At 40.3% G+C, this 24390-nt stretch overlaps 1 protein-coding gene across 4 annotated transcripts in view; it reads left to right on the forward strand.

Annotated features, from left to right (window-relative positions):
* RSRC1 (arginine and serine rich coiled-coil 1) overlaps positions 1–24390 on the forward strand; it is a 287852-nt gene that overhangs the window by 225261 nt on the left and 38201 nt on the right. For 3 of the 4 annotated variants that reach the window (XM_075861537.1, XM_075861536.1, XM_075861538.1), the window contains exon 8: positions 19689–19718. The exons of the other annotated variant lie outside the window; for it this stretch is intronic. In XM_075861537.1, the coding sequence (XP_075717652.1) occupies positions 19689–19718 (30 nt within the window). The remainder of the gene's footprint in view (positions 1–19688; positions 19719–24390) is intronic. 4 annotated transcript variants of the gene reach the window in all.

The following is a 24390-nucleotide window of genomic DNA, read 5'->3' on the forward strand; positions in this document are numbered from 1 at the left end:
ATGCAAACAACAATACAGCTCTATAGAAGAGGCTTTGATACCTGTACTGAAAGAGTTAAGAGTTTGCAATAGTAAATGGAGCAGCACAGGCTGATAATAAAGTTTTTCTCTCTCTCTCAATGTAACATTCGGTTAAACAAAATGTCTACCTCGCTTTTGTGAGACCACAAGATCAGGACAAAAAAATAAAATAATCAAAAAATGTATTTATAATGTTCCTATTTTTCACCTACACCAAGCTTTTTTTTTTTTTTTTTTTCCCATTGTATTTCTTTAGAAAGCGAGTAGTACCTGGATATTTCTCTACTGTGTGCGCTGTCATTGCTGGTTTATCTAGAAAATTTCCACCACTTGTGCTTTTCGCAGGTTATTTGATTGTGAATCTTTTATTTCTTTGAAATGTTATTGTTCTCCTTGGTAAAATGATTTGCACCTGTCACATTACAGACATGCCTGGGAGCCTTTTATTACTGGTTATTTTTATTATTACAAATATTAAATATTACAGTCCAGACCCAGTTCCGGTAATTGTATTTATGCACGTGCCCATTCTTCCTTATTTACCTAGAAAACAATGTTATATTTTAATCATCCTAATAACATCCTTTAATTTATTGTTTCTACAGTATTTTGAAATATTGTCACTATATGTCAGATGTTTTTTTTCTTTGTTTTGTGGCATGGTATAAGATTTCAGGACTTGTATATGTTCAATATAATGAAGAGGCTAAGCAATGTTAGAGGGGTCTTCCAGTTTTATTTAAATTAAAGCTTAATCACTGTATAAATGAAAAGTTTTACAACTTTCTAAACAATGTTGTGTTTCAATTCCTCACCACTTTTAAGATGTTTGCTTGCTGTCAGTGAATGAGATCACTATTTACATTCGCAGGCTACAAACCCATACATAACTAGTCCTGCTTTCAGCTAAGAAGTGGATACAATTGTAACCAGTGTAGGCAATGCTCTGTGAGCTAAACCGCCTTTGACGCCAGACTGATACATTGTAGCAAACTTTTAGATAGATTTGTGCAGCTGCTACTTATGTATTTAACTTACAAAGCCTTTGAATGGAAGCTAAAGAATATTGTCTAATTGAGGATGAATAGAAACACAAAGTATGTTACAAAGTTGTAGAACTTTTCATTTTTACAGTGATAGAAATGTCCGTATAGATAACCATATCTACACATAGTGACTGACTAACACACCTAGCCGAATTTTACGGATGGGTGGCCGTGCCGTAGAAATGATACGTGTCCTTTTTTTTGTCTGTAATTACAGCATGGACTCCCCATAGAAATCTATGGGCGCTTCCGTAATTACGGAGAAGCTACAGATGTGCATCCGTAGCCGTCCGTAATTACGGAAACTTTGCTGTGATTCACCAGGGAATTACCCGAGATTCCTCCCTGTTTTTTTTGTTTTTTTTTAGATGACTGTAATTGACTACGGATCCATATTTACGGATGAATGAAATCTACAGTCGTGTGCATGGGGCCTAAGGTAGAGTGCCCGTCCGCATTTTCGGCCCATGATCCCATACAAAGTATGGGAGCACGGCCTGTAAAACGCAAAAGATAGGACATGTCCTAACTTTTGCGGTACACTTCTACGGCCCGGACTACTTCCCGTAAATAAATTGGATGGTGCCCGTGGACAATAGAAGTGAATGCGTCCATAATTGCGGACCGTAATTACGGACTATTTTTTACAGTCGTCTGCTTGCGGCCTTATGCTGCGGATTTTCCGGAATGAACTAAATGGTGGAAAATTTGCAGTATTTACCCAACATGTGAACCTGCCCTTATGGAAAGATTTGTTCTATATTTTGGGGCCAATCCTGGTTTTGGCTTCCAAATACTGATGCAAGATACTGACCAAAATACTTCTGTGTGATAGTGGCCTAAAGGGCATAAATCTTCAGCTCTTGATCTCAATGATATATATTGGAAAAGTAACGGAAGTCAAGCAAAGTTGACGAGCACAGTCTGAACACACCTGTTTAATAAATATCGTTATGTTTTAATAATTTAGACTTTCACAGACACTGCGATACCAATTATGTTTTTATTGTTTATATTATTTTACAATAAATTGTTAAAGGGGGTTTTTCTGAACTTTTAAATATTGCTATTTTTAAAAAAACAAAAACTTTTTCAAATGATTTGTACATTTCGTTTTAGTCCCACTCGGGGGCAAACTTGCGATCGTTAGATTGCTTTTACAATATAATGCAATACTTCTGTATTGCAGTGCGTTGTCGTTTTAACAGTCTCCTACTAAGCCCTGCATATGATGGAGGTGGCCCTCCCACTCTTTCTAGCGGCCTAGATGCCGCGGTTCGCTATTGACCACGGCATCTAAGAGGTTGAACTTCTGGGATCAGAGTTATCTCAGAACTCGGCCCTTAGAGTGATGTGTCAGCTGTAATACACACCTGACACCGGCAGCTCCTATGCCCGCTCCATGCTTCTGCCTCCGGCCATGACGTGCGTGTACGTCATTGGTCGTTAAGGGGTTAAAAGGGTTTTCCCGCTTCAAACAATTCTTACTTATTAGCATGGTCCTTTGACGGGGAAGCTCAGATGTCTCTTCAGCTTCCAGCTTATACCCATCTATTTTCCACAAGAACACCGCTTGCAGCCCTTGTTTTCTACCAGCTAATGCCCATACAGTTTGCCTACTCTGCCATGTCTCTCTGACCTTATGGACTGTCTTGGGGATTGTAACAGTAGAATATTCTTGTGATTTCTCCAACTGCTTATAGGGACTACAATGTAAAGTGGAAGCAATGCGGGACATAAAATGTCTACTTTTTTTTTTTTAAGGTGTCGTATGGGCAGAGGCTAAGGCCCCAGACATCCTTCACTACAGAGATGTAAATCCAGTACTGCTCCGGATAGTCTGGTGGCAAAGGCCAACCTCTTGCATTACTACCTACAGATTAATACCCAATACAACTGACCTAAGAGGTTGCTCATTTACCAGACACCAAGAGACCCTGAGTTATCACTGACAACGTGAACTTCTGTATAGGTAGATAGATTGTATGATGGAGAAATGAATGGGTATGAATCCACATATATCGTGACCTAAAGATTGTAAACTACCTATTCTGTATTTTGAGATTGTGCCTCACCAGACTTGTAGATCTGATATTGGAGATTAAAAATGGCTTCCCTGCTGTAGGGTCATAAAGATACTTGGCTACTTTCTGAGCTAAAATGATTTATCAACAATGCCGTTCGGCCATCTAATCCTGGGTTTTCCTTTATACATGGAACTTACTAATATGTCCACGGCATTACACCTTTCTCTCCACTCTTCCCACCTGATTTACAACTTCATCCTCTGTTTGAACTCTGTTTTTCATATTCAAGATTTTCCTGCTATTGCCAAGCACTGGCTCGTTCGATCTACACTACAATTACTCTGGCCAAGACTCTCTCCCACCTCTCACTTTTTTGAATAAAATTTTTTCCCAGATTACGCGTTTCTGATCTTTGCCTGTTAATTGCAGAATGTAGCAAAACTAGTTTGCTGGCCATAATTATGACTCCGATTCACTGATCTTCCCCGATCTTTAATCATTATTGCTTGAGAAAATAATAACCTCTACTATTAAACTGTCTAATATGCCGTTAACTAAGCAAACACATTAAACATGGAGCTTTTTATACTGTTTATTAATTTGTGCAGAAGAAATAAGTGTCGGACTCCTCGCCTCCAGTAGATGTGTCATAACACTGCTTTCATTGTAATTTTGTTACCAAACGATGTGAGATTAGATGTTGGATGTAATCTGCTGTGAAATCAAATTATTTGACCTCCAAGCTCACCAATACCCCCTCCTGCCAGCTTGCTGTTAAATATTCAGCATTCTGCTGTCATGAATACAAATGGGGGACAAATTAGAATCTACAGACAGCTGACCCGGGCTGCAGATTAGAGACTGGAGGCTGGTGCTGTTTTAATTACTAAGGCCCCGGTAGCTATTTAAGGGACATATCCACAAAAAGAAATCATTTCAGAAGGGACAAAAAAGAAGGAAAAGGGAAAATAAATAGCTGCCTCTTCCCAATTTGAAATTTTGATTTCATTTGCCCTTAGATAAGAGCCATGCTAATTTGCTGAATGGGATATCATCTCTGGGGGCAAGAAATAATTATTACATTCTACAGTACTGAGGTTTTTTGTGTTTGTGTGACTCTTTTGATTTGTAAGACTTTATGAAAATGGAAGCTAAAAAAAAAAAAAAACCCCGAGTATTTCAATGCAGATCTGAACACTAAATGGCTTAGTCTTTTCGGCAAAAACTCATATGTAATGTTGTGGCAGTATATGAAATATTTTACCAATCCTAAATATTCAAATAATTTTGTAAACTTTTTTTTAATTATTATTATTATATAAAATTTGAAGTGACCATTTTAAAGGTTTGCCTTTAATGTTTGAATTATTATAATGTTGATCTAAGGGGGGTATTTGATTTTGAGGGTCTGTTTATATCTAGTCTTTAGCAACCTGTTACTTTTGTTTGAATTTTTACAAGTATGTTAACTCGAAATATGATCTTACTAGGGGCATATGCTTGAGATATATCATTGTTCTTTATTGTTAAATCCGCATTGTATAATGCTCATGTGTGTTAACCCAACGGTAAATTGATTAGTTATGCCTGACTAGTAAGCAGTGCAACATTTTGATATACACTTGGGAAATACATTTGGCAGAAAATCAGCATGAGTTGATTTAATTATCACTCGGAGACCTTCTCCCTTTCTGGTTTAGTGATCCTGAAACTCTCCTTGTTTCGTTGAAATCCGGATGGATACTAAACTCTGCTTACTAATTTGTCCTCCCTTACTATGATAAGCCAAGCAATTACTGGTTTATTGATTTTTCATCATGGCAAATTTTACATTGTTGTTGTTTTTTTTTTTTTCCTTTTGTATTAAAAAGGCTGAGAGGGAAGTGTAAGTGGTTTATGCATTTAGAGCACAAGTGATGTGTTGCAGAATTTAATATCCGCAGTTTGACCTCTGCTGGCAGATAATACAATGTGTTGGCTGCATTGTTACAGTAGAAAGCAGACTACAAATGTGATGGAATATATGTGGAGACAGTTTAATTTGTCCTTGTTATATAAAAATCAGGTGGCACATGTTTAGAAACCTGAATTGTGAACTGGGAAGAAATTCCATAATTGTCCCATGAATTCAGCTACTCAGCAGAAAACAAAACATTAATACTATAGAGCTCTGTAATTATTCGGCAAACGTTAACAATTCCTTAACCTCTTAACGCCGAAGGACGGATATGTCCGTCCTGTGCAGGAGTTAGTTCCCGCAAAAGGACGGATATTTCGGTCCTCTTAGCGCTTGGGTACTGCCAGTGTACCCACGCGATCAGCGGCAGGAGAACGGCTGTTATACACAGCCTGGCTCCTGCCGGAATCGAAGCGCGCTCCGATTCCGGCAGTTTAACCCATTAAATGCTGCTGTCAATAGCGACAGCGACATCTAATGTGTTTGACAGAGGGAGGGAGCTCCCTCTGTCACCCCATCGGCGCCCCCGCAAAGAAATCGCGGGGCGCCGTCGGGTTTCCATGGCAGCCGGGGGCCTAACAAAGGCATGGCCTTCGGAGGCATGGCCTAATAGATTGCCTGTCAGTTTTACGCTGACAGGCAATAATGCTTTGGTATACTAAGTTGCAGTCAAAATAAAATAAAACCACTTTTGTGGCCCAAAAGTTGTTTTATTTAGTAAAAGTGTCAAAACAAATAACACATATATGGTATTCCCGCGATCGTAACGACTTGGACAATAAAGTGAACACATTAATTAAACCGCCCAATGAACGGCGTCCAAAAGAAAGCAAAAAACAACGGCAAAATTCTCTTCTCTAATTCCCCCCATAAAAAAATTACATAAAAGTTCATCTAGAAGCCCTATGTACCCCAAAATAGTACTAATTATCTCCTAAAATAAAGTTACTAAAAGTTAATCGATATATTATAAGCATCTAAAAATGGTGCAATTACAAAATACAACTCGTCCCGCAAAAAATAAGCCCTTATACGGCTATGTTGACGAAATAAAAAAAAAGTTACGACTCTTGAAATGCGATCGTGAAAAAACAAAAAAAAATCCGTGGTCATTAACGCGCAAAATGGCCTTGTCATTAAGGGGGTAAAGTGATTGTCCAGTAAATAGACTTTGCTTTATTTCCAGAAACCGTGTCATGCCTGTCCATTGGCTGTGTATGTTATTGGAGTGGATCCAAAAATAAGGAAGCGTTTCAGTGTTTCCTTTATACTTTTCCTTCTTTCTGGATTCACTCCGTCCTTTGGCACAAAAAACCTCCATGAAAACTGCATGTGTGACACCAGCCTTAAAGGTGTTTTCCGAGGAGGGACATTTATGACATATCCACAGGATATGTCAGATAGATGCGGGTCCCTCTGAGACACGCACTGATCTCTAGAACGGGGCCTCTAAAGTGTGTGTGTGTGTGTGTGTGTGTGTGTGTGTGTGTGTGTGTGTGTGTGTGTGTGTTTTTCCGACCATGAAGGTGAAAGCACCATAACTTGCTGAGCTATGCTGTTTTTGGAAGCCCCATATAACTGAATGAATGGGAGTTACAGAAACAGCGTAGCTCAGAGAGCTATTCTGTTTTCATAACTCCCGACCATAAAGTCAGGAAGTGGCTGGGAGTCAGCGATCGCAGACAAAGCTACAATGGGGTTTAGGGGGCCCCGTTCTAGTGATAGAGGTGGGACCCGCATATATCTGAGATACAGTGAAGGAAATAAGTATTTGATCCCTTGCTGATTTTGTAAGTTTGCCCACTCTCAAAGTCACGAACAGTCTAGAATTTTTAGGCTAGGTTAATTTTACCAGTGAGAGATAGATCGATTATATAAAAAAAAAAAAAGAAAATCGGAGTCAAAATTATATATCTTTATTTGCATTGTGCACAGAGAAATAAGTATTTGATCCCTTTGGCAAGCGAGACTTAATAATTGGTGGCAAAACCCTTGTTGGCAAGCACAGCAGTCAGACTTTTTTTGTAGTTGATGATGAGGTTTGCACACATGTTAGATGGAATTTTGGCCCACTCCTCTTTGCAGATCATCTGTAAATCATTAAGATTTCGAGACTTTCGCTTGGCAACTCGGATCTTCAGCTCCCTTCATAAGTTTTCGATGGGATTAAGGTCTGGAGACTGGCTAGGCCACTCCATGACCTTAATGTGCTTCTTTTTGAGCCACTCCTTTGTTGCCTTGGCTGTATGTTTCGGGTCATTGTCGTGCTGGAAGACCCAGCCACGAGCCATTTTTAATGTCCTGGTGGAGGGAAGGAGGTTGTCACTCAGGATTTGACGGTACATGGCTCCATCCATTCTCCCATTGATGCGGTGAAGTAGTCCTGTGCCCTTAGCAGAGAAACACCCCCAAAAAATAATGTTTCCACCTCCATGCTTGACAGTGGGGATGGTGTTCTTTGGGTCATAGGCAGCATTTCTCTTCCTCCAAACACAGCGAGTTGAGTTAATGCCAAAGAGCTAAATTTTAGTCTCATCTGACCACAGCACCTTCTCCCAATCACTCTCAGAATCATCCAGATGTTCATTTGCAAACTTCAGACGGGCCTGTACATGTGCCTTCTTGAGCAGGGGGACCTTGCGGGCACTGCAGGATTTTAATCCTTTACGGCGTAATGTGTTACCAATGGTTTTCTTGGTGACTGTGGTCCCAGCTGCCTTGAGATCATTAACAAGTTCCCCCCGTATAGTTTTCGGCTGAGCTCTCACCTTCCTCAGGATCAAGGATACCCCACGAGGTGAGATTTTGCATGGAGCCCCAGATCGATGTCGATTGACAGTCATTTTGTATGTCTTCCATTTTCTTACTATTGCACCAACAGTTGTCTCCTTCTCACCCAGCGTCTTACTTATGGTTTTGTAGCCCATTCCAGCCTTGTGCAGGTCTATGATCTTGTCCCTGACATCCTTAGAAAGCTCTTTGGTCTTGCCCATGTTGTAGAGGTTAGAGTCAGACTGATTAATTGAGTCTGTGGACAGGAGTCTTTTATACAGGTGACCATGTAAGACAGCTGTCTTTAATGCAGGCACCAAGTTGATTTGGAGCGTGTAACTGGTCTGGAGGAGGCTGAACTCTTAATGGTTGGTAGGGGTTCAAATACTTATTTCTCTGTGCACAATGCAAATAAATATATATAATTTTGACTATGTGATTTTCTGTTTTTTTTTAATATAATCTATCTCTCACTGGTAAAAGTAACCTAGCCTAAAAATTCTAGACTGTTCATGTCTTTGACAGTGGGCAAACTTACAAAATCAGCAAGGGATCAAATACTTATTTCCTTCACTGTGTATATATATATATATATATATATATCTGACATTTATGAAATATCCTGTGGATATGTCATAAATGTCCCTCATGGAAAAAAAAACCTTCAAGCTAATAGATATGGGCTGGATCGATACATATGAGCTGGATCGGTCGATATGAGATCAATGGATTGATACATATGAGATGGATCGGTCAATATAATATAGATATGTTGTATTTTGTTGAGTCATAGTTTCATCTTCCTAAAGATTTAAATGAAAATTTGACACTATTCCTGAATTATTATGGGTTCTGTGTGTTGTCTTCAGCAACTTCTGCCTTTAGATTCTGGGACAGAAGTAGCTACCATTGTGAGCTATATTGTCGCTCGTGAGGCTGGTTTTTATGTTCCCCTGCCTTGTTTCTCATTTCTCCTGCAAAGTCTGTCGAATGTAGCAGAGTTGTTGTACATTCTGACATAAACATAGTGTTCAAATGTATACCTTAACATGTACACTGGCTAAGTATGTTTATGTAAAAATTCAAGATAATTTAATGGTATATGGCGCATTTTAATTTTCCTAATAACTTTCGTATATGTAGTCATAGCTGAAACTTAAATTTTTATTTCCTGTGTTCTCTGCGATCTCATCTACTTAACATTGACCATCAATGTTCAGAGCTCAGCTTAATTAATATCAGCGGTATTGGTCTGTTACATCAGCATCAGCCGCATGAGGTCTTGAACTGCAATTGTAATAACTTAAGTGCTGTGTTCAATGATAAGAACATTTAATAAGATGTTCATTAGAATTTATCTAAGGTCATACTTTTATGTTCTATATATTTTATAGCAGATCAATGACTTGACCTCGTGTCCTTAAAAACGAAGTCATGGATTTAATAGAATAGTCTGTAATTCTACTGGATGACCTTTAATTTTATATACATTACTTGCTTATAGGTCAAATCATTATTTATTCCCCCCCCCCCCCCCCCCCCATTTACAATATGTTATTTCAATTAGATAGAAAGGGTCAAACTACAGAGCTGGTAGGAGATTGGCTACAACTACTTTTAAGAAATATCTGAAAACTAGTCAGTGAGACGCCGGAAAACTATATAAAATCCTTCTAGGCTTCTAGTGATGAAGTTGAAATCGGCACCACTACCACGCTAGAAGTTACAGGAAAAACAATGTTGGGACAAGTTTAATATTTCTTCTTTGTTTCTATGGAAATAATGTGTTACTACATGAGTGTTTTTATTGTGCATTCTTTTTCCACTGTGGTAAAATAAAACTAGAAACTTAGATTAAAAAAACAAAAATTAAACTTTTCTAAAATATAACCGAATGCGCTAATATGCCACAAAAAAATGCACTTTGCAAAACAAGCTGTGGCTAAATGGAAAATTACTTTCATAACGAACATTCACGAAAATATCACAAAGAAACAGCATCTTATGGTGAAATTTACTGTACTCTATTTAGCCTGGTCTTATGGTGACCATATGCCTTCATTCGGCTGAACAGATATTGATTCAGACGACGGCTATTCCTCCCAAACCTCTCCATACACATGCACGCTCTTCTCGGGCAAGTGTGCGTGTTTCCAATGGGGGCGTGGGGGGAGGTAAGCCGATGCCAGATACCTCTGGGGCTTGCTTATCTCCCTTGAGAACAAAGGATCGGACATGGTGAATATCAACATGCCCAATAATTTTTTTTCTCAACTTCCGCTTGACGTACGTTGGCAGAACATCTAACACACCGGGCCGTGGACCAATACCGGGCCGTGGATCATTTGGTACAGGGCTGCGGTATCCTCCCCAGTAGCCGCAGTGAGTTCTAGTAGAAAAACCGCACCAAACTATGGTGCCGTTTTTCGCCTGGAATGTCCGCTGTGGAAAACTGCAGCATTTAGCAGGCCGACATCCTAAAATGATGTTTTATCCCAGGAGACTGCTGCAGCCTTTGATTGGCTGCAGCGGCAGTCACATGGGATGAAACTTCACTTCTGACGTCATCCAGGCCGGCCACCTGGGATGATGATTTATCCCATGTGACCGCAGCTACAGCCTGTGATTGGCTGCAGCGGTCACATGAGATGAAACGTCATCCCATGAGGCCGGCCAGGAGGAAGTAAACTTCTGGGTAAGTATAAGATTTTTTTTCTTTTTGCCTTCTTTGCTGCAGCTGCTATTTGTGGTGGGATTTACCTCTCCATTGAATGGAGAACCCACAATAAATAAGCAGCGTTTACGCAAATACAATTGACATGCCACTGAATAAAACTCCACACCTCATGTCAATTTCTGTGTAGTTTTTCCACTCACTATTTATGCAGCGTGTGAATGAGATTTGTTCTGTCTCATCCACTCTACACCGCGTTCCAAATTATTATGCAAATGTTATTTTTCGCTGATTTTCGATGCAAATGACAGTCCGTATAATCTTCAAGCCATCAACCGTTGGAGTATAATGTGAATTTTATTGAACAAATTTCCTAATGATAACAGATTTTTTTTTTAGAAGTAAAAAAACTCAAAATGCACTGTTTCAAATTATTATGCACAACAGAGATCAAAACATTTTAAAGGTTGTAAAGAGAGCTAAAATGGTAATTTGTTGAATTTGCAGCATCAGGAGGTCATATTTACAGAAATCAAAAGCTCTTTCAATCAAAAAAAAAACTTTGCAGGCCAAGTTACATGTTAACATAGGACCCCTTCTTTGATATCACCTTCACAATTCTTGCATCCATTGAATTTGTGAGTATTTGGACAGTTTCTGCTTGAATATCTTTGCAGGATGTCAGAATAGCCTCCCAGAGCTTCTGTTTTGATGTGAACTGCCTCCCACCCTCATAGATATTTTGCTTGAGGATGCTCCAAAGGTTCTCAATAGGGTTGAGTTCAGGGGAACATGGGGGCCACACCATGAGTTTCTCTCCTTTTATGCCTATAGCAGCCAATGACACAGAGGTATTCTTTGCGGCATGAGATGGTGCATTGTCATGCATGAAGATAATTTTGCTACGGAAGGCACGGTTCTTCTTTTTGTACCACGGAAGAAAATGGTAAGTCATAAACTCTACGTACTTTGCAGAGGTCATTTTCACACCGTCAGGGACCCTAAAGGGTCCTACAAGCTCTCTCCCCATGATTCCAGTCCAAAACATGACTCCGCCACCTCCTTGCTGACTCCGCCACCAGCCTTGTTGGGACATGGTGGCCATTCACCAACCATCCACTACTCCACTCCATCCATCTGGACCATCCAGTGTTGCACGGCACTGTGGATTTAGTGTTTTTAGACTTTGCAAAGGCATTTGACACTGTCCCCCATAGACGCCTAATGGGTAAATTAAGGACTATAGGTTTAGAAAATATAGTTTGTAATTGGATTGAGAATTGGCTCAAGGACCGTATCCAGAGGGTTGTGGTCAATGATTCCTTCTCTGAATGGTCCCCGGTTATAAGTGGTGTACCCCAGGGTTCAGTGCTGGGACCACTATTATTCAACTTATTTATTAATGATATAGAGGAAGGGATTAATAGCACTATTTCTATTTTTGCAGATGACACCAAGCTATGTAATATAGTTCAGACTATGGAAGATGTTCATGAATTACAGGCAGATTTAAACAAACTAAGTGTTTGGGCGTCCACTTGGCAAATGAAGTTTAATGTAGATAAATGTAAAGTTATGCATCTTGGTACCAACAACCTGCATGCATCATATGTCCTAGGGGGCGCTACACTGGCGGATTCACTTGTTGAGAAGGATCTGGGTGTACTTGTAAATCATAAACTCAATAACAGCATGCAGTGTCAATCAGCTGCTTCAAAGGCCAGCAGGATATTGTCGTGTATTAAAAGAGGCATGGACTCGCGGGACAGGGATGTAATAATGCCACTTTACAAAGCATTAGTGAGGCCTCATCTAGAATATGCAGTTCAGTTCTGGGCTCCAGTTCATAGAAAGGATGCCCTGGAGTTGGAAAAAATACAAAGAAGAGCAACGAAGCTAATAAGGGGCATGGAGAATTTAAGTTATGAGGAAAGATTGAAAGAATTAAACCTATTTAGCCTTGAAAAAAGAAGACTAAGGGGGGACATGATTAACTTATATAAATATATTAATGGCACATACAAAAAATATGGTGAAATCCTGTTCCTTGTAAAACCCCCTCAAAAAACAAGGGGGCACTCCCTCCGTCTGGAGAAAAAAAGGTTCAAGCTGCAGAGGCGACAAGGCTTCTTTACAGTGAGAACTGTGAATTTATGGAATAGCCTACCGCAGGAGCTGGTCACAGCAGGGACAGTAGATGGCTTTAAAAAAGGGTTAGATAATTTCCTAGAACAAAAAAATATTAGCTCCTATGTGTAGAAATTTTTCCTTCCCTTTTCCCTTCCCTTGGTTGAACTTGATGGACATGTGTCTTTTTTCAGCCGTACTAACTATGTAACTATGTAACTATGTAACTATGTAACACGGTTTGAAAATTAGTCTTCATGTATTTCTGAGCCCACTGCAACCGTTTCTGCTTGTGAGCATTGTTTAGGGGTGGCCGAATAATAGCTTTATGCACACTTGCAAACCTCTGGAGGATCCTACACCTTGAGGTTCGCGGGACTCCAGAGGCACCAGCGGCTTCAAATACCTGTTTGCTGCTTTGCAATGCCATTTTAGCAGCTGCTCTCCTAAGCCTATTAATTTGTCTGGCAGAAACCTTCCTCATTATGCCTTTATCTGAACGAACCCGTTTGTGCTCTGAATCAGCCACAAATCATTTCACAGTACGATGATCGCTTAAGTTTTCTTGAAATATCCAATATTTTCATACCTTGTCCAAGGTATTGCACTATTTCACGCTTTTCGGCATCAGAGAGATCCTTTTTCTTTCCCATATTGCTTGAAACCTGTGGCCTGCTTAATAATGTGGAACGTCCTTCTTAAGTAGTTTTCCTTTGGGCACACCTGGAAATCTAATTATCACAGGTGTCTGAGATTGATTACAATGATCCAAAGAGCCCTAAGGGTATGTTCACACGCACTAATTACGGACGTAATTCGGGCGTTTTTGCCCCGAATTACGTCCGAAAATAGCGCCTCAATAGCGCTGACAAACATCTGCCCATTGAAAGCAATGGGCAGACGTTTGTCTGTTCACACGAGGCGTAATTTACGCGCCGCTGTCAAATGACGGCGCGTAATAGACGCCCGCGTCAAAGAAGTGACCTGTCACTTCTTTGGCCGTAATTGGAGCCGTTATTCATTGACTCCAATGAATAGCAGCGCCAATTACGTCCGTAATGGACGCGGCGTTCAAGCGCCTGCACATGCCGTTACGGCTGAAATTACGGGGATGTTTTCAGGCGGAAACATCCCCGTAATTTCAGCCGTTACGGACGCCCTCGTGTGAACATACCCTTAGACACAATACCATCCATGAGTTTTATTGAAAAACTAATAATGAAATGTTTATGACACTTAAATCCAATGTGCATAATAATTTGGAACACGGTGTATTATGCTGCAGATTTACCTCAACGAATTTAGTTGTGGAAAATCCACAATATGTACGCAACAGGTGAACTGACCCTAAAAATGTTTTTATTTTATCTCCATTTAATTGCACAGTCTGCAGGGTATTTTGTAATGTGTGTGATACCACACCCCCCCCCCCCCCCACCTACCCGCCGGTCAATGGAAAATTGTCTTGCATGAAAGTGGTCCTTGGTGCAAAAAAGTTCGGGGACCGCTGCATTAGATGGTCGACAACCCAGCAGGAATTGCCGGGTTTCGCTGACGTTTGTCGAATGTGTATGAATAACTTTAGGAACACTGTTTGGATTCAAGTAACCATCCATACAAATGTCTACAGATACACACATTGCCACTGTCATTATTCAACCCAGCAGGCATATGGACAGTGTCATCATAGGCACACCAGCTGCAGACATATGGACTGTAACTTCAAGCACAGCAATAAAGTACGTTTTTTTTAGGGAACGCATCAGCACGTTCCTGCTACCAGGCTCACGGTCAGCTTGATTGACAAGTCTGTTCCTATACACAACTATGAAATTATATTGAAGAGAGACCGTCTATTGTAGGACACTTTTCTGCTACACTGAATTCTAAGTTGGTATTGTTAGTAAAAAAGGAGTTAATTACTCAAATCCCATCAGATTTATCTTCCCGTCCAGCACTGGAGTAGCTTTGTGCGCCCCTTCACTGATTTTTCCTGTATAGCAGCTCTAAAGCAGCCCCTTCATTCTAAGGATCAGTCGGAACCTTACCCATTAGGAATTGATGGCATATCCTAATATATCCTTATTCCTTGTTATAGACTTTCCCTTTTCCACCAACAGTGCTGAATTAATAAGTCCTAAACATTTACATCCATACTGGCATAGGGCCTTGTAGAAACTCTAGTTGAACACCTCTGAATTAAATTTTTTAACTTTTTCATGGACATACCTATAGAATAAACGCACAAGAACTCGGCACTCAAGTTTGCAATGAAATAATAGAAATATTTTATTTTGCAATCCACTTATAAATGTTTTCGGCCTACATAGGCCTTCATCAGATAATTCGGATTGCTCGGGAACAAGGTATATGAAACGTGTATAAGACTGTGCATCGCACTCTCACGCAACGTCCGTTGCTGACGCCATTTACTACAGCAACGGACGTTGCGTGAGAGAGCGATACATAGTCTTATACCCGTTTCGTATACCTTGTTCCCAAGCAATCCGAATTATCTGATGAAGGCCTATGTAGGCCGAAAATGTTTATAAGTGGATTGCAAAATAAAATATTTCTATTATTTCATTGCAAACTTGAGTGCCGAGTTCTTGTGCGTTTATTACTAAGGAGTGGAATCCTACTCGAGCTTCACCACATACCAGAGTGCCGTACATTTCCTAACTATACCTATAGAATAGTTATCTGGAAACCACAATATACTTTACCTTTAGTAGAAGTGGTCAAATCTGGGGAAAAAATGAAAACCATAGATCTGCATATTTAAAGGGTTAATCGAATGATGAAAAGTTTATTGGACATTATTAAAAAGAGGACTGAGTTCAGTGAGTCGGCTTTTCTGGGTGACGTCACGGCGCATGCGCAGTCGGCCTTTGACGATGTTGCAACAACTGAGGAGCATATTGCGAATACGCTGGCCACAATTCAAGCGGCGCCTGCGCGAGACTTCTATAAGGAGAACTGTGACTTTTTCATAAAGTGGCGACCTCAATCATTAACCAGGGCGAGGAGTTGAGCAAGTTTAGGTGTCAAGAACATCCCAGGAAATCTGACTTCCCGAGTGGCACTTCTAACCTAATTTGCATATTGCAATAAAGATGATCTCCAAAAACAAGATAATAGGAAGAAATTGAAAGCTATGTGGGCACATGCTTTCAAAACACCCACCGAACACTGGTACCAGTTTGATAGACAAAATTATTTGATAGAGTACCTCTAATGCTGCTGTAGTGTGACAAAATACTGTGAAAATCCTAATCCAGAATTCAATTGTCCAGAAAATCAGGTAATCTGACACTTCTGACAGAACACAGTCCTTTTAATGAGCTAATATGTGATGCATATGTTTGGGTTTTTACCGTGTGCTCTCATACATATATTGTTTTAATACGTTTAACCCTCTATATACCGGTATATTCATGCATCACTAGGACCTGCTCATTATCACAGTGCTAGATCTACAGATGCTAACCGTGCACGTGTCTGTAGTGACGGGTTCTGTCCTGGGTTATCAGTTATGTGGTATACTACATAATATATATGTGCCCAGTCATTAATCAGCAGCTCAGGCCATCATCTGTATTCCTCCGATGCAGCAGATCATCTATGTTGAGTGTGCGGTTTCTTCATTAGGCTATTACAGTCACCTGGTGTGGGTTTGAGAGTCCCCAGAGAATATCTGTGCATCTGCCAGTAACTCCGATCCGAATCTGCTGACCTGCTGAGTGATCCTGATTAGTGTTCACATTATACGCATGCTGCCAAGATTGTGCAGCCATTAGGAACATTGTTATCATAACTTAATGGGACAAAGATTAACAGTAGCATCATCCGCTAATTCAATTTAACCCATTCATAAAGCATCATTTTGAGCAATTTGCTTCCCTCTGCTCTAATGCTTTGAGTGGCCCACTCATCATTTCAGTCAGTGATGCTAAACAGGTAAATTTGATGAAGGCTTTAATATAATTGATGTTTCTTTTTTGTGAGACTCATTGTCACTCAGCCAAAGACAATAAATTAATGTGTCAGTGCAGCTTCCCACTTGTTAGCAGGTACTTTCGGCGGAATAGCTGCCTTCCAGCTCCGTAATCCTTGTTAAAAGTACACTATGTATAGCCACTTAAGGCGAAACAGGGCTGGTTTTCTAAGATCCTTTCAACGTTGTGTCTTGTGTAGATGCAGTTATATAAATGGGTTTATTTGCACCATGTTTACTGCCTCTGTCACCCAGTAGTGTCTATCGTAAAATACAAAATAGCTCTTGAATACAATATTAAAACACCTAACCCATGTTTGTTATCAAATACAGTAAGGCAACCACTAATAGCAGCCTGAATGGCATATAAATCTATTGGTTTACAGAACGACACCGTCCGTCTCCCTGGGGTTTCTCTCTCGTAGCCTGTGTGTCAAGATTTTGTACAAGTTCTGTAATGGTGCGTTTGCAGTATAGGCACCTGTGGTCTAGTGCCAATGGCGACATCTAGGATCCATTTTTTTCTCACGTGCAGCCTGCTGATCGTATATGGACAAAACATTCACAGTAACTAGGGGTCGGGATAGCAAGTAATACAGCCAACAGGATGAACGGGACAATCTGTAATACTACCTCTTAATCACACATCCAACCCTGAGTCTGTCCAGCTTTCTAATTCTGGGAGCTGGGGGGGCGCATTGTATGCAAATGAAGGCATCTCTAGTGCCAAAATGAGTGAAAGTCCTGAAAATGTGGTGGTGTTGGCCATTTAGTCCAAGACACTCCATTTGCTTACAACATGCACTTGGAAACGGTGTGTGTTTGCACCATTTATTTATTTATTTGAAACATTTGTATTTTATTAAAGGAATTTTTCGTGCCAAAATGACACAAGCCAAATCAGCTAGCCCATCCAAACTCACTTTTCAATTTACTTACTGTCCTGAAATGCTGCCGATTTCCATATTGTGTCGCGAGTCACGTGATGCCGTCCCCTTTGGTTTTCTTTGCTTCCGTTGACATCTCATCTGTTCCTCTACCTATGCCACCTTCCAACCTGCTCAATGTTCAGATCGGCATAGCTGACGTCACGAACAAGGGTAACAGGAATTTCCCAGGGATACACTGAGCATGCGTATTTGAAATACACTTAGTTTTCACTGCGCATGCTCAGTCCAATGCCTCAACTGCGCCTGCGTGAAGATTCTCTCCGGAGACAAGTGGAGGGTGGATATAGAGTAGGAGGAGTACTAAATTCAGCCAGGTGGCACCAGGAGGTAAGGTAGGCAGGCAGGCTTGCTATTCAGTAGGGAGGTGTGCTGGGCGTATCTGGAGCTGGTTTAGGTGCCAGAACTAATCCGTTTGAGAACTGTAGAAATGGAAGACAGGAAGTGCTGCGGAGTAAACAAAAAGGCATACGCCGGTGCACCAGCCACCGTTCAAAAACAGCAGCAAAATTGTGAAACCGGTATGTGGGGGATTTATTGTATTGTATGGGATTCGGCTACAGCATTAAAAGAAATGCGCAAAAGTGTCAGAAAACCTCATAAGATTTTGATAGCATCCCCAATAGAGGAAAAGTGCAAGAAGCACCAAAAAACAAGGGAACAGCATTACATACATTCAAATAGGGCAACGCAGTGCCCAACCATATTGGAATCAAATACCGTGGGAGGATAAAGCTTAAGACAAAAAATAAAAAGGGAAAAAATGGGGATGGGGGGAAAGAAAAATAAATCGTTAAATTTAAAGAGCATCATAATAGTAATCTCAATCAAAAAACTGCTCATGGATGTCTCTAAGAGAGCAGGAAGCCAATGAATCTCCATGTCTACTTACCCGTCTCCCTCCAAGTGGCAGCGTTTGTTTATGTGATTAGGAAATGTGAGTTAGAGTATCTAAAAGACTTTATTTACAGGGTCTGTCTGGTGGCAGACTCGCTTGTAACCACTATTTTTGGTCAAACCGTTCACTTTTGGGTATGTTTGCCATAAAAGGACTAGAAACATTTGCAGACCTCATTGTACAATGAACTGTTGGAGTTGGTTAATCACAATGAAAAGAACATCCCTCCAATTAAAGTGAGTACAATGTAACAGTAGTTCTAAATAAAGCAGTGCATTATGAAACCGTTTCTGGCCAGTTTTCAGGTAATAGGTTAGGACTGGATTGATTATTCACTGACAGTACTCAATTCAGACCTGCAAATGTATCAACTGCGTAATAAGAACCTATTAGGCCTATTGATTTTCTGATTTGTATTGATAGCTAATAGGCCAGAGCTACAGACCAACATTTGCATAACCGATTCCCCAGGGTTAACAATTTTCACTAATGAAAATCTCTGCAGAGTCACCAGTGCATATTAATGGAAATGTAAAGGGCAAAGCTCTGCCGTTCAATGAAATGCCTAATATGTTGAGCAGTTTTAGTGCTGTGTTCAGGCTTCAGGAAGGTTGTGGACTCCTATATACATACTGCACCAGTGTTGTGGGTAATTAAGTAACCGCTCAAGTATATTATGTTTTCTATTTAACTGTACAAATTGGATTTGAACAATAGTTCTGTGTATTGCGTCACTTCATTTATATTGACCCTAATATAGTCATATGCATCCAGAGTTACTTTTAGGACTACCGAATTCTAATCATCGCTACATTGAAGCAAATGGGCAAGACCAATAGATGGCTTACATTTTTACATAAAAATCTATTGACGTTGCACTTTTAAAATGATGTTAGGGAATTCTTTATCCACTGCCTTAAATACTGTTATTAATACATCACCGTCATTGAATATAACCTATTGTGCCCTGTATTTGAAGCCCCATGCGCTGAATCTCAGGGCAAGACGACATTATTATATAGACATTTTTCTAAGTAATAGTGCCGGACACTCGCACATGTATGTTTTTATACATATAGACTGTAGATATGAGGGATATTCATTATGTTCTGTATGACAGTATTATTTATGTATTGGATAGGCTGCCTTATGTACTCTATCATGGTGTTCATTTTATACAGTATAGCAGTACTAATTATGGATTTTGGGGTTTCACACACAGGCATCCAGGTTACCAGGACAATCACCATGGGTAAGGCTATCTGAGCTATCTATGTCAGGTTTATTCTACTGCAGTAAATACTCTTTGGACATTTTTGTCCTTAACCAAACTGTTCATATTTCAAACAACCAACGTTATTTACGATAGCACACTGCCCTATTCATATGTCCCTAATACAAGGACTTTAAAACATATTATACACCTGGTTTTCGTTTTTACCTGTGTACATACTATATAGAGTCTCTCCACTCATGTACCTTTTTAACATGTATGTTTTTATATGTATTTAATAAAATTTGTTATTCCTTTCATATATACTTGGCTCCATACTGTAAAGGATCTGCCAGACACCGCTTCTGTGTCAACGCCCATAGGTAATCAGTCTGCACCTGCTTCTATGTCTGTGAGACTGACTCCATCTTCCACCACCCAGGATGGCAGGCTTAGGAGTGGGAGAGCCTATCACAGCCTGGCCAGACGGAGCTAGCTCCCGCCCTCTGTCTATTTATACCTGCCTTTCCTGTCCCTCTTTTGCTTGTGATTCTTCTCTGCTGGTTTCCTGGCCCTGCTGCAGCTTCTTGAACTACTGACCCTCTGCTTGTTATTGACCTTGGCTTTACTGACCACTCTTCTGCTCTGCGTTTTTGTACCTCGCTCATCTCCTGGTTTGACTCGGCTCGTTCACCTCGCTTGTTGCTCACGGTGTTCCCGTGGGCAACTTCCCCATTACCCCGGCTTCTTTGTACCCTTGTCTATTTGTCTGTCGTGCACCTATTGAGTGTAGGGACCGTCGCCCAGTTGTACCCCGTCGCCTAGGGCGGGTCGTTGCAAGTAGGCAGGGACTGAGTGGCGGGTAGATTAGGGCTCACCTGTCTGTCTCCCTACCCGACATTACTCATATGCTGTTTTTCTGTGTGTATATGTAATTATTATAGAGTTGCCTCTCTATTATACAAGGGAGGTTGTTCCGCTGGGACATTACCTAGCCCACTACTACTTTTTGCATTAGGAGATATTAAGTATAATTATGGATTGTGTAGTGGTACTAAGGGTCTTATTCTGCTCCCACCCCTCAGTCAACCTGCCATGATGTTGGTATCATGGCCATGATGCCGTGTCATCATAGTGACATCACAATTGACAGTCATGGTTTTGTGTTCTGTATGATAGTATTTTTTTTGTACAGTATGGTTATTTACCGGATGCTGTATTATTTATATACTATATGGCAGTACTAATTATATACAACATGCGGCTATTAACCCCTTAACGATCCATAGTATTTTTTTACGTTGGCCATTAGGGGTAGTTCTTCTGAAACGCCGCCTTTTCATGTCAGCGTTTCAGAAGAAGTTTTCCTGCATCGGGCATGGTGCTCTTGAAGCCCAGGCTGTTGCTAACAACCTCTGGCTTTAGGGCGTCGATCATAGACCACTAGCAGTGGTCTCCGATCATGTTTAACCCTTCAGATGCGGCGCTCAATAGCGAGCGCCACATCTGAGTGGTTTTAAAGAGAGGGGGCACCCTCTCACCCCAAGTCCTTATACAGCTATGTCGACAGAAAACGAAAAATGTTATAGCTCTTTTATAGGGATGATGGAAAAACTTAAGTTGCTTGGTCTTTAAGTATTAAAATACCTTCGGTATTAAGGGGTTAATTATGTATTTTTCAAAAAAGGTTCTGATTTTGTGATGAAACGCTTTAATTCATGGCGTCTCATTGGGGTTCTGCTAGAGAGCATGTGTCATATGTTAAAGAAGTTCAAATTGGGAAAAAGGCTTTGTTTTTTTTGGGTTTTATTTACTGTAGCACTTTTTGTTCATTTGCTAGGAGCCCAATGGGTTCCGCTAAACGCCGTTTGTTTCTGTCATGCGACGGATCCACCGTCTGAGGGAGCAGAACAATGGAAAATAATAACGCAGATTAGCGATTATTATCATTCCATATTTAGATGTGATAGGTTCTGATAACATTTAGAAATCTTATGATAAAGAAAAAGCGAAGTGTTACATCTTTCAAGTCTAGACCAGCAAAGATTTATTTAGTGGACTACAAGATGTGGTCTATTGGGGTTTTAATTCTATATAGTGATATCCTCCCTATAAAACACTTAGGCCTTGTTCACACAGATTTTGCATGCATTTTTTTTTTCCGCCGGAACTGGATCCAGGAGAGCAGACTTATTAGGCCTTCCTTTATATATTTCTTCTGATTTAGATTCCGTTCATGGTTTTGGCCTAAAAAATACATGCAAAATCTACCTCAAATCTGCATTGTGCGAACAATGACTTAAACCTGAAGTAAAATGCGATCTGTATTATATCTGGTATTGCTGCTCAGGCCCATTCATGTAAATGGGGTGACACAGCCCACAGACTAGAGTGGTGCTATTCCTGGAAAGAAAGCACAGGTTTTTTTGTTTTTTTTATTATTATTGTTGTAATAACAGGCATCCACTTTTTAATTAGTTCAGCCCTCACTGCTTATTGGTCAAACTTATGATAACTTATGGTTATGAACTTAGATGTGATAGATTACAGGTGGACCCTGTCGGACCCGCTGTCACTGAAGCCGTCAGGTCCATGGGACTGACGGATTCAGTGAATAGCGCTAGATACAGCTGCTCTGTATATACAGAGCAGCTGTATCTTAAAAAGTTTAAATAATTCTTAATAAAATGTATTTACAAAGTTAACACACTAATACACATTTTATATATATATATATATATATATATATATATATATATATATATACATATATATATACACACACACTACCGTTCAAAAGTTTAGGGTCACTTAGAAATTTCCTTATTTTTGCAAGAAAAGCACAGTTTATTTCAATGAAGATAACATTAAATTAATCAGAAATACACTCTATACATTGTTAATGTGCTAAATGACTATTCTAGCTGCAAACGTCTGGTTTTTAATGCAATATCTACATAGGTGTATAGAGGCCCATTTCCAGCAACCATCACTCCAGTGTTCTAATGGTACATTGTGTTTGCTAACTGTGTTAGAAGGCTAATGGATGATTAGAAAACACTTGAAAACCCTTGTGCAATTATGTTAGCACCACTGTAAACAGGTTTGCTGTTTATAGGAGCTATAAAACTGACCTTCCTTTGAGCTAGTTGAGAATCTGGAGCATTACATTTGTGGGTTCGATTAAACTCTCAAAATGGCTAGAAAAAGAGAGCTTTCATGTGAAACTCGACAGTCTATTCTTGTTCTTAGAAATGAAGGCTATTCCATGCCAGAAATTGCCAAGAAACTGAAGATTTCCTACAACGGTGTGTACTACTTCCTTCAGAGGACAGCACAATCAGGCTCTAACCAGAGTAGAAGGAGAAGTGTGAGGCCCCGCTGCACAACTGAGCAACAAGACAAGTACATTAGAGTCTCTAGTTTGAGAAATAGACGCCTCACAGGTCCTCAACTGGCAGCTTCATTAACCCCTTCCCGCTCCTTGACGTACTATTACGTCATGGCAGCTGTATCGTTCGCGCTCCATGCCGTAATAGTACGTCTCGGGAGTAACGGCCGTTTCGGCCGTCCTCCCGACACATACAGGAGCTGTGACGCTGCTGTCTTGTTCAGCAGCTGTCACAGCTCCTACAGCGGGGACCGATCGCTGTGTCCCCGCTGATTAACCCCTTAAAAGCCGCGTTCTATAGAGATCGCGGCTTTTTAGGGGTTAAGCTGCCATCGCCGGCCTGCTACGCGATAGCGGCCGGCGATGGTGACTATGGCAACCGGACACCAAACAATGGCGTCCGGCTATGCCATAGACGGAAGCCTAGTGGGTCCTGACAACGTCAGGACCCACTATGCTTGCTGTCAGTGAGTAGCTGACAGTTCTAATACACTGCACTACGCATGTAGTGCAGTGTATTAGAATAGCGATCAGGGCCTCCTGCCCTCATGTCCCCTAGTGGGACAAAGTAATAAAGTAAAAAAAAAGTTAAAAAAAGATGTGTAAAAATAAGAAAATAAAAGTTTTAAAAGTAATAAAAGTAAAAGTCCCACTTTTTCCCTTATCAGGCCTTTATTATTAATAAAAATATATAAACAAACAAATAAACTATACATAATTGGTATCGCCGCGTCCGTAACGGCCTGAACTACAAAATTATTTTGTTATTTATCCCGCACGGTGAACGCCGTAAAAAAAAATATTAATAAACCGTACCACAATCACAATTGTTTGGTCACTTCACCTCCCAAAAAATGGAATAAAAAGAGATCAAAAAGTCGCATGTACCTAAAAATGGTACTGATGGAAAATACAGTTCGTTACGCAAAAAATAAGTCCTCGCACGGCTTTATTGATTGAAAAATAAAAACGTTATGGCTCTTAGAATAAGGTAACACAAAAAGTGAATGATTGTTTACAAAACGTACTTTATTGTGCAAACGCCATAAGACATAAAAAAAAACTATAAACATCTGGTATCGCCGTGATCGTATCGCCCCGCAGAATAAAGTTAATATATCATTTATAGCGCACGGTGAACGCTGTAAAAAAAAAAGTATACAAAAACAATAGTACAATTGCTGTTTATTAGTCACCACGCCACCTAAAAATGGAATAAAAACTGATCAAAAAGCCGCATGCACCCCATGAAAACTACAATGGATTCCTCAAGGGGTCTAGTTTCCAAATTGGGGTCACTTTTGGGGGGTTTCCAATGTT

This window comes from Rhinoderma darwinii, chromosome 4, assembly GCF_050947455.1.
Source record: "Rhinoderma darwinii isolate aRhiDar2 chromosome 4, aRhiDar2.hap1, whole genome shotgun sequence".
Classification (NCBI taxonomy): Eukaryota; Metazoa; Chordata; class Amphibia; order Anura; family Rhinodermatidae; genus Rhinoderma; species Rhinoderma darwinii.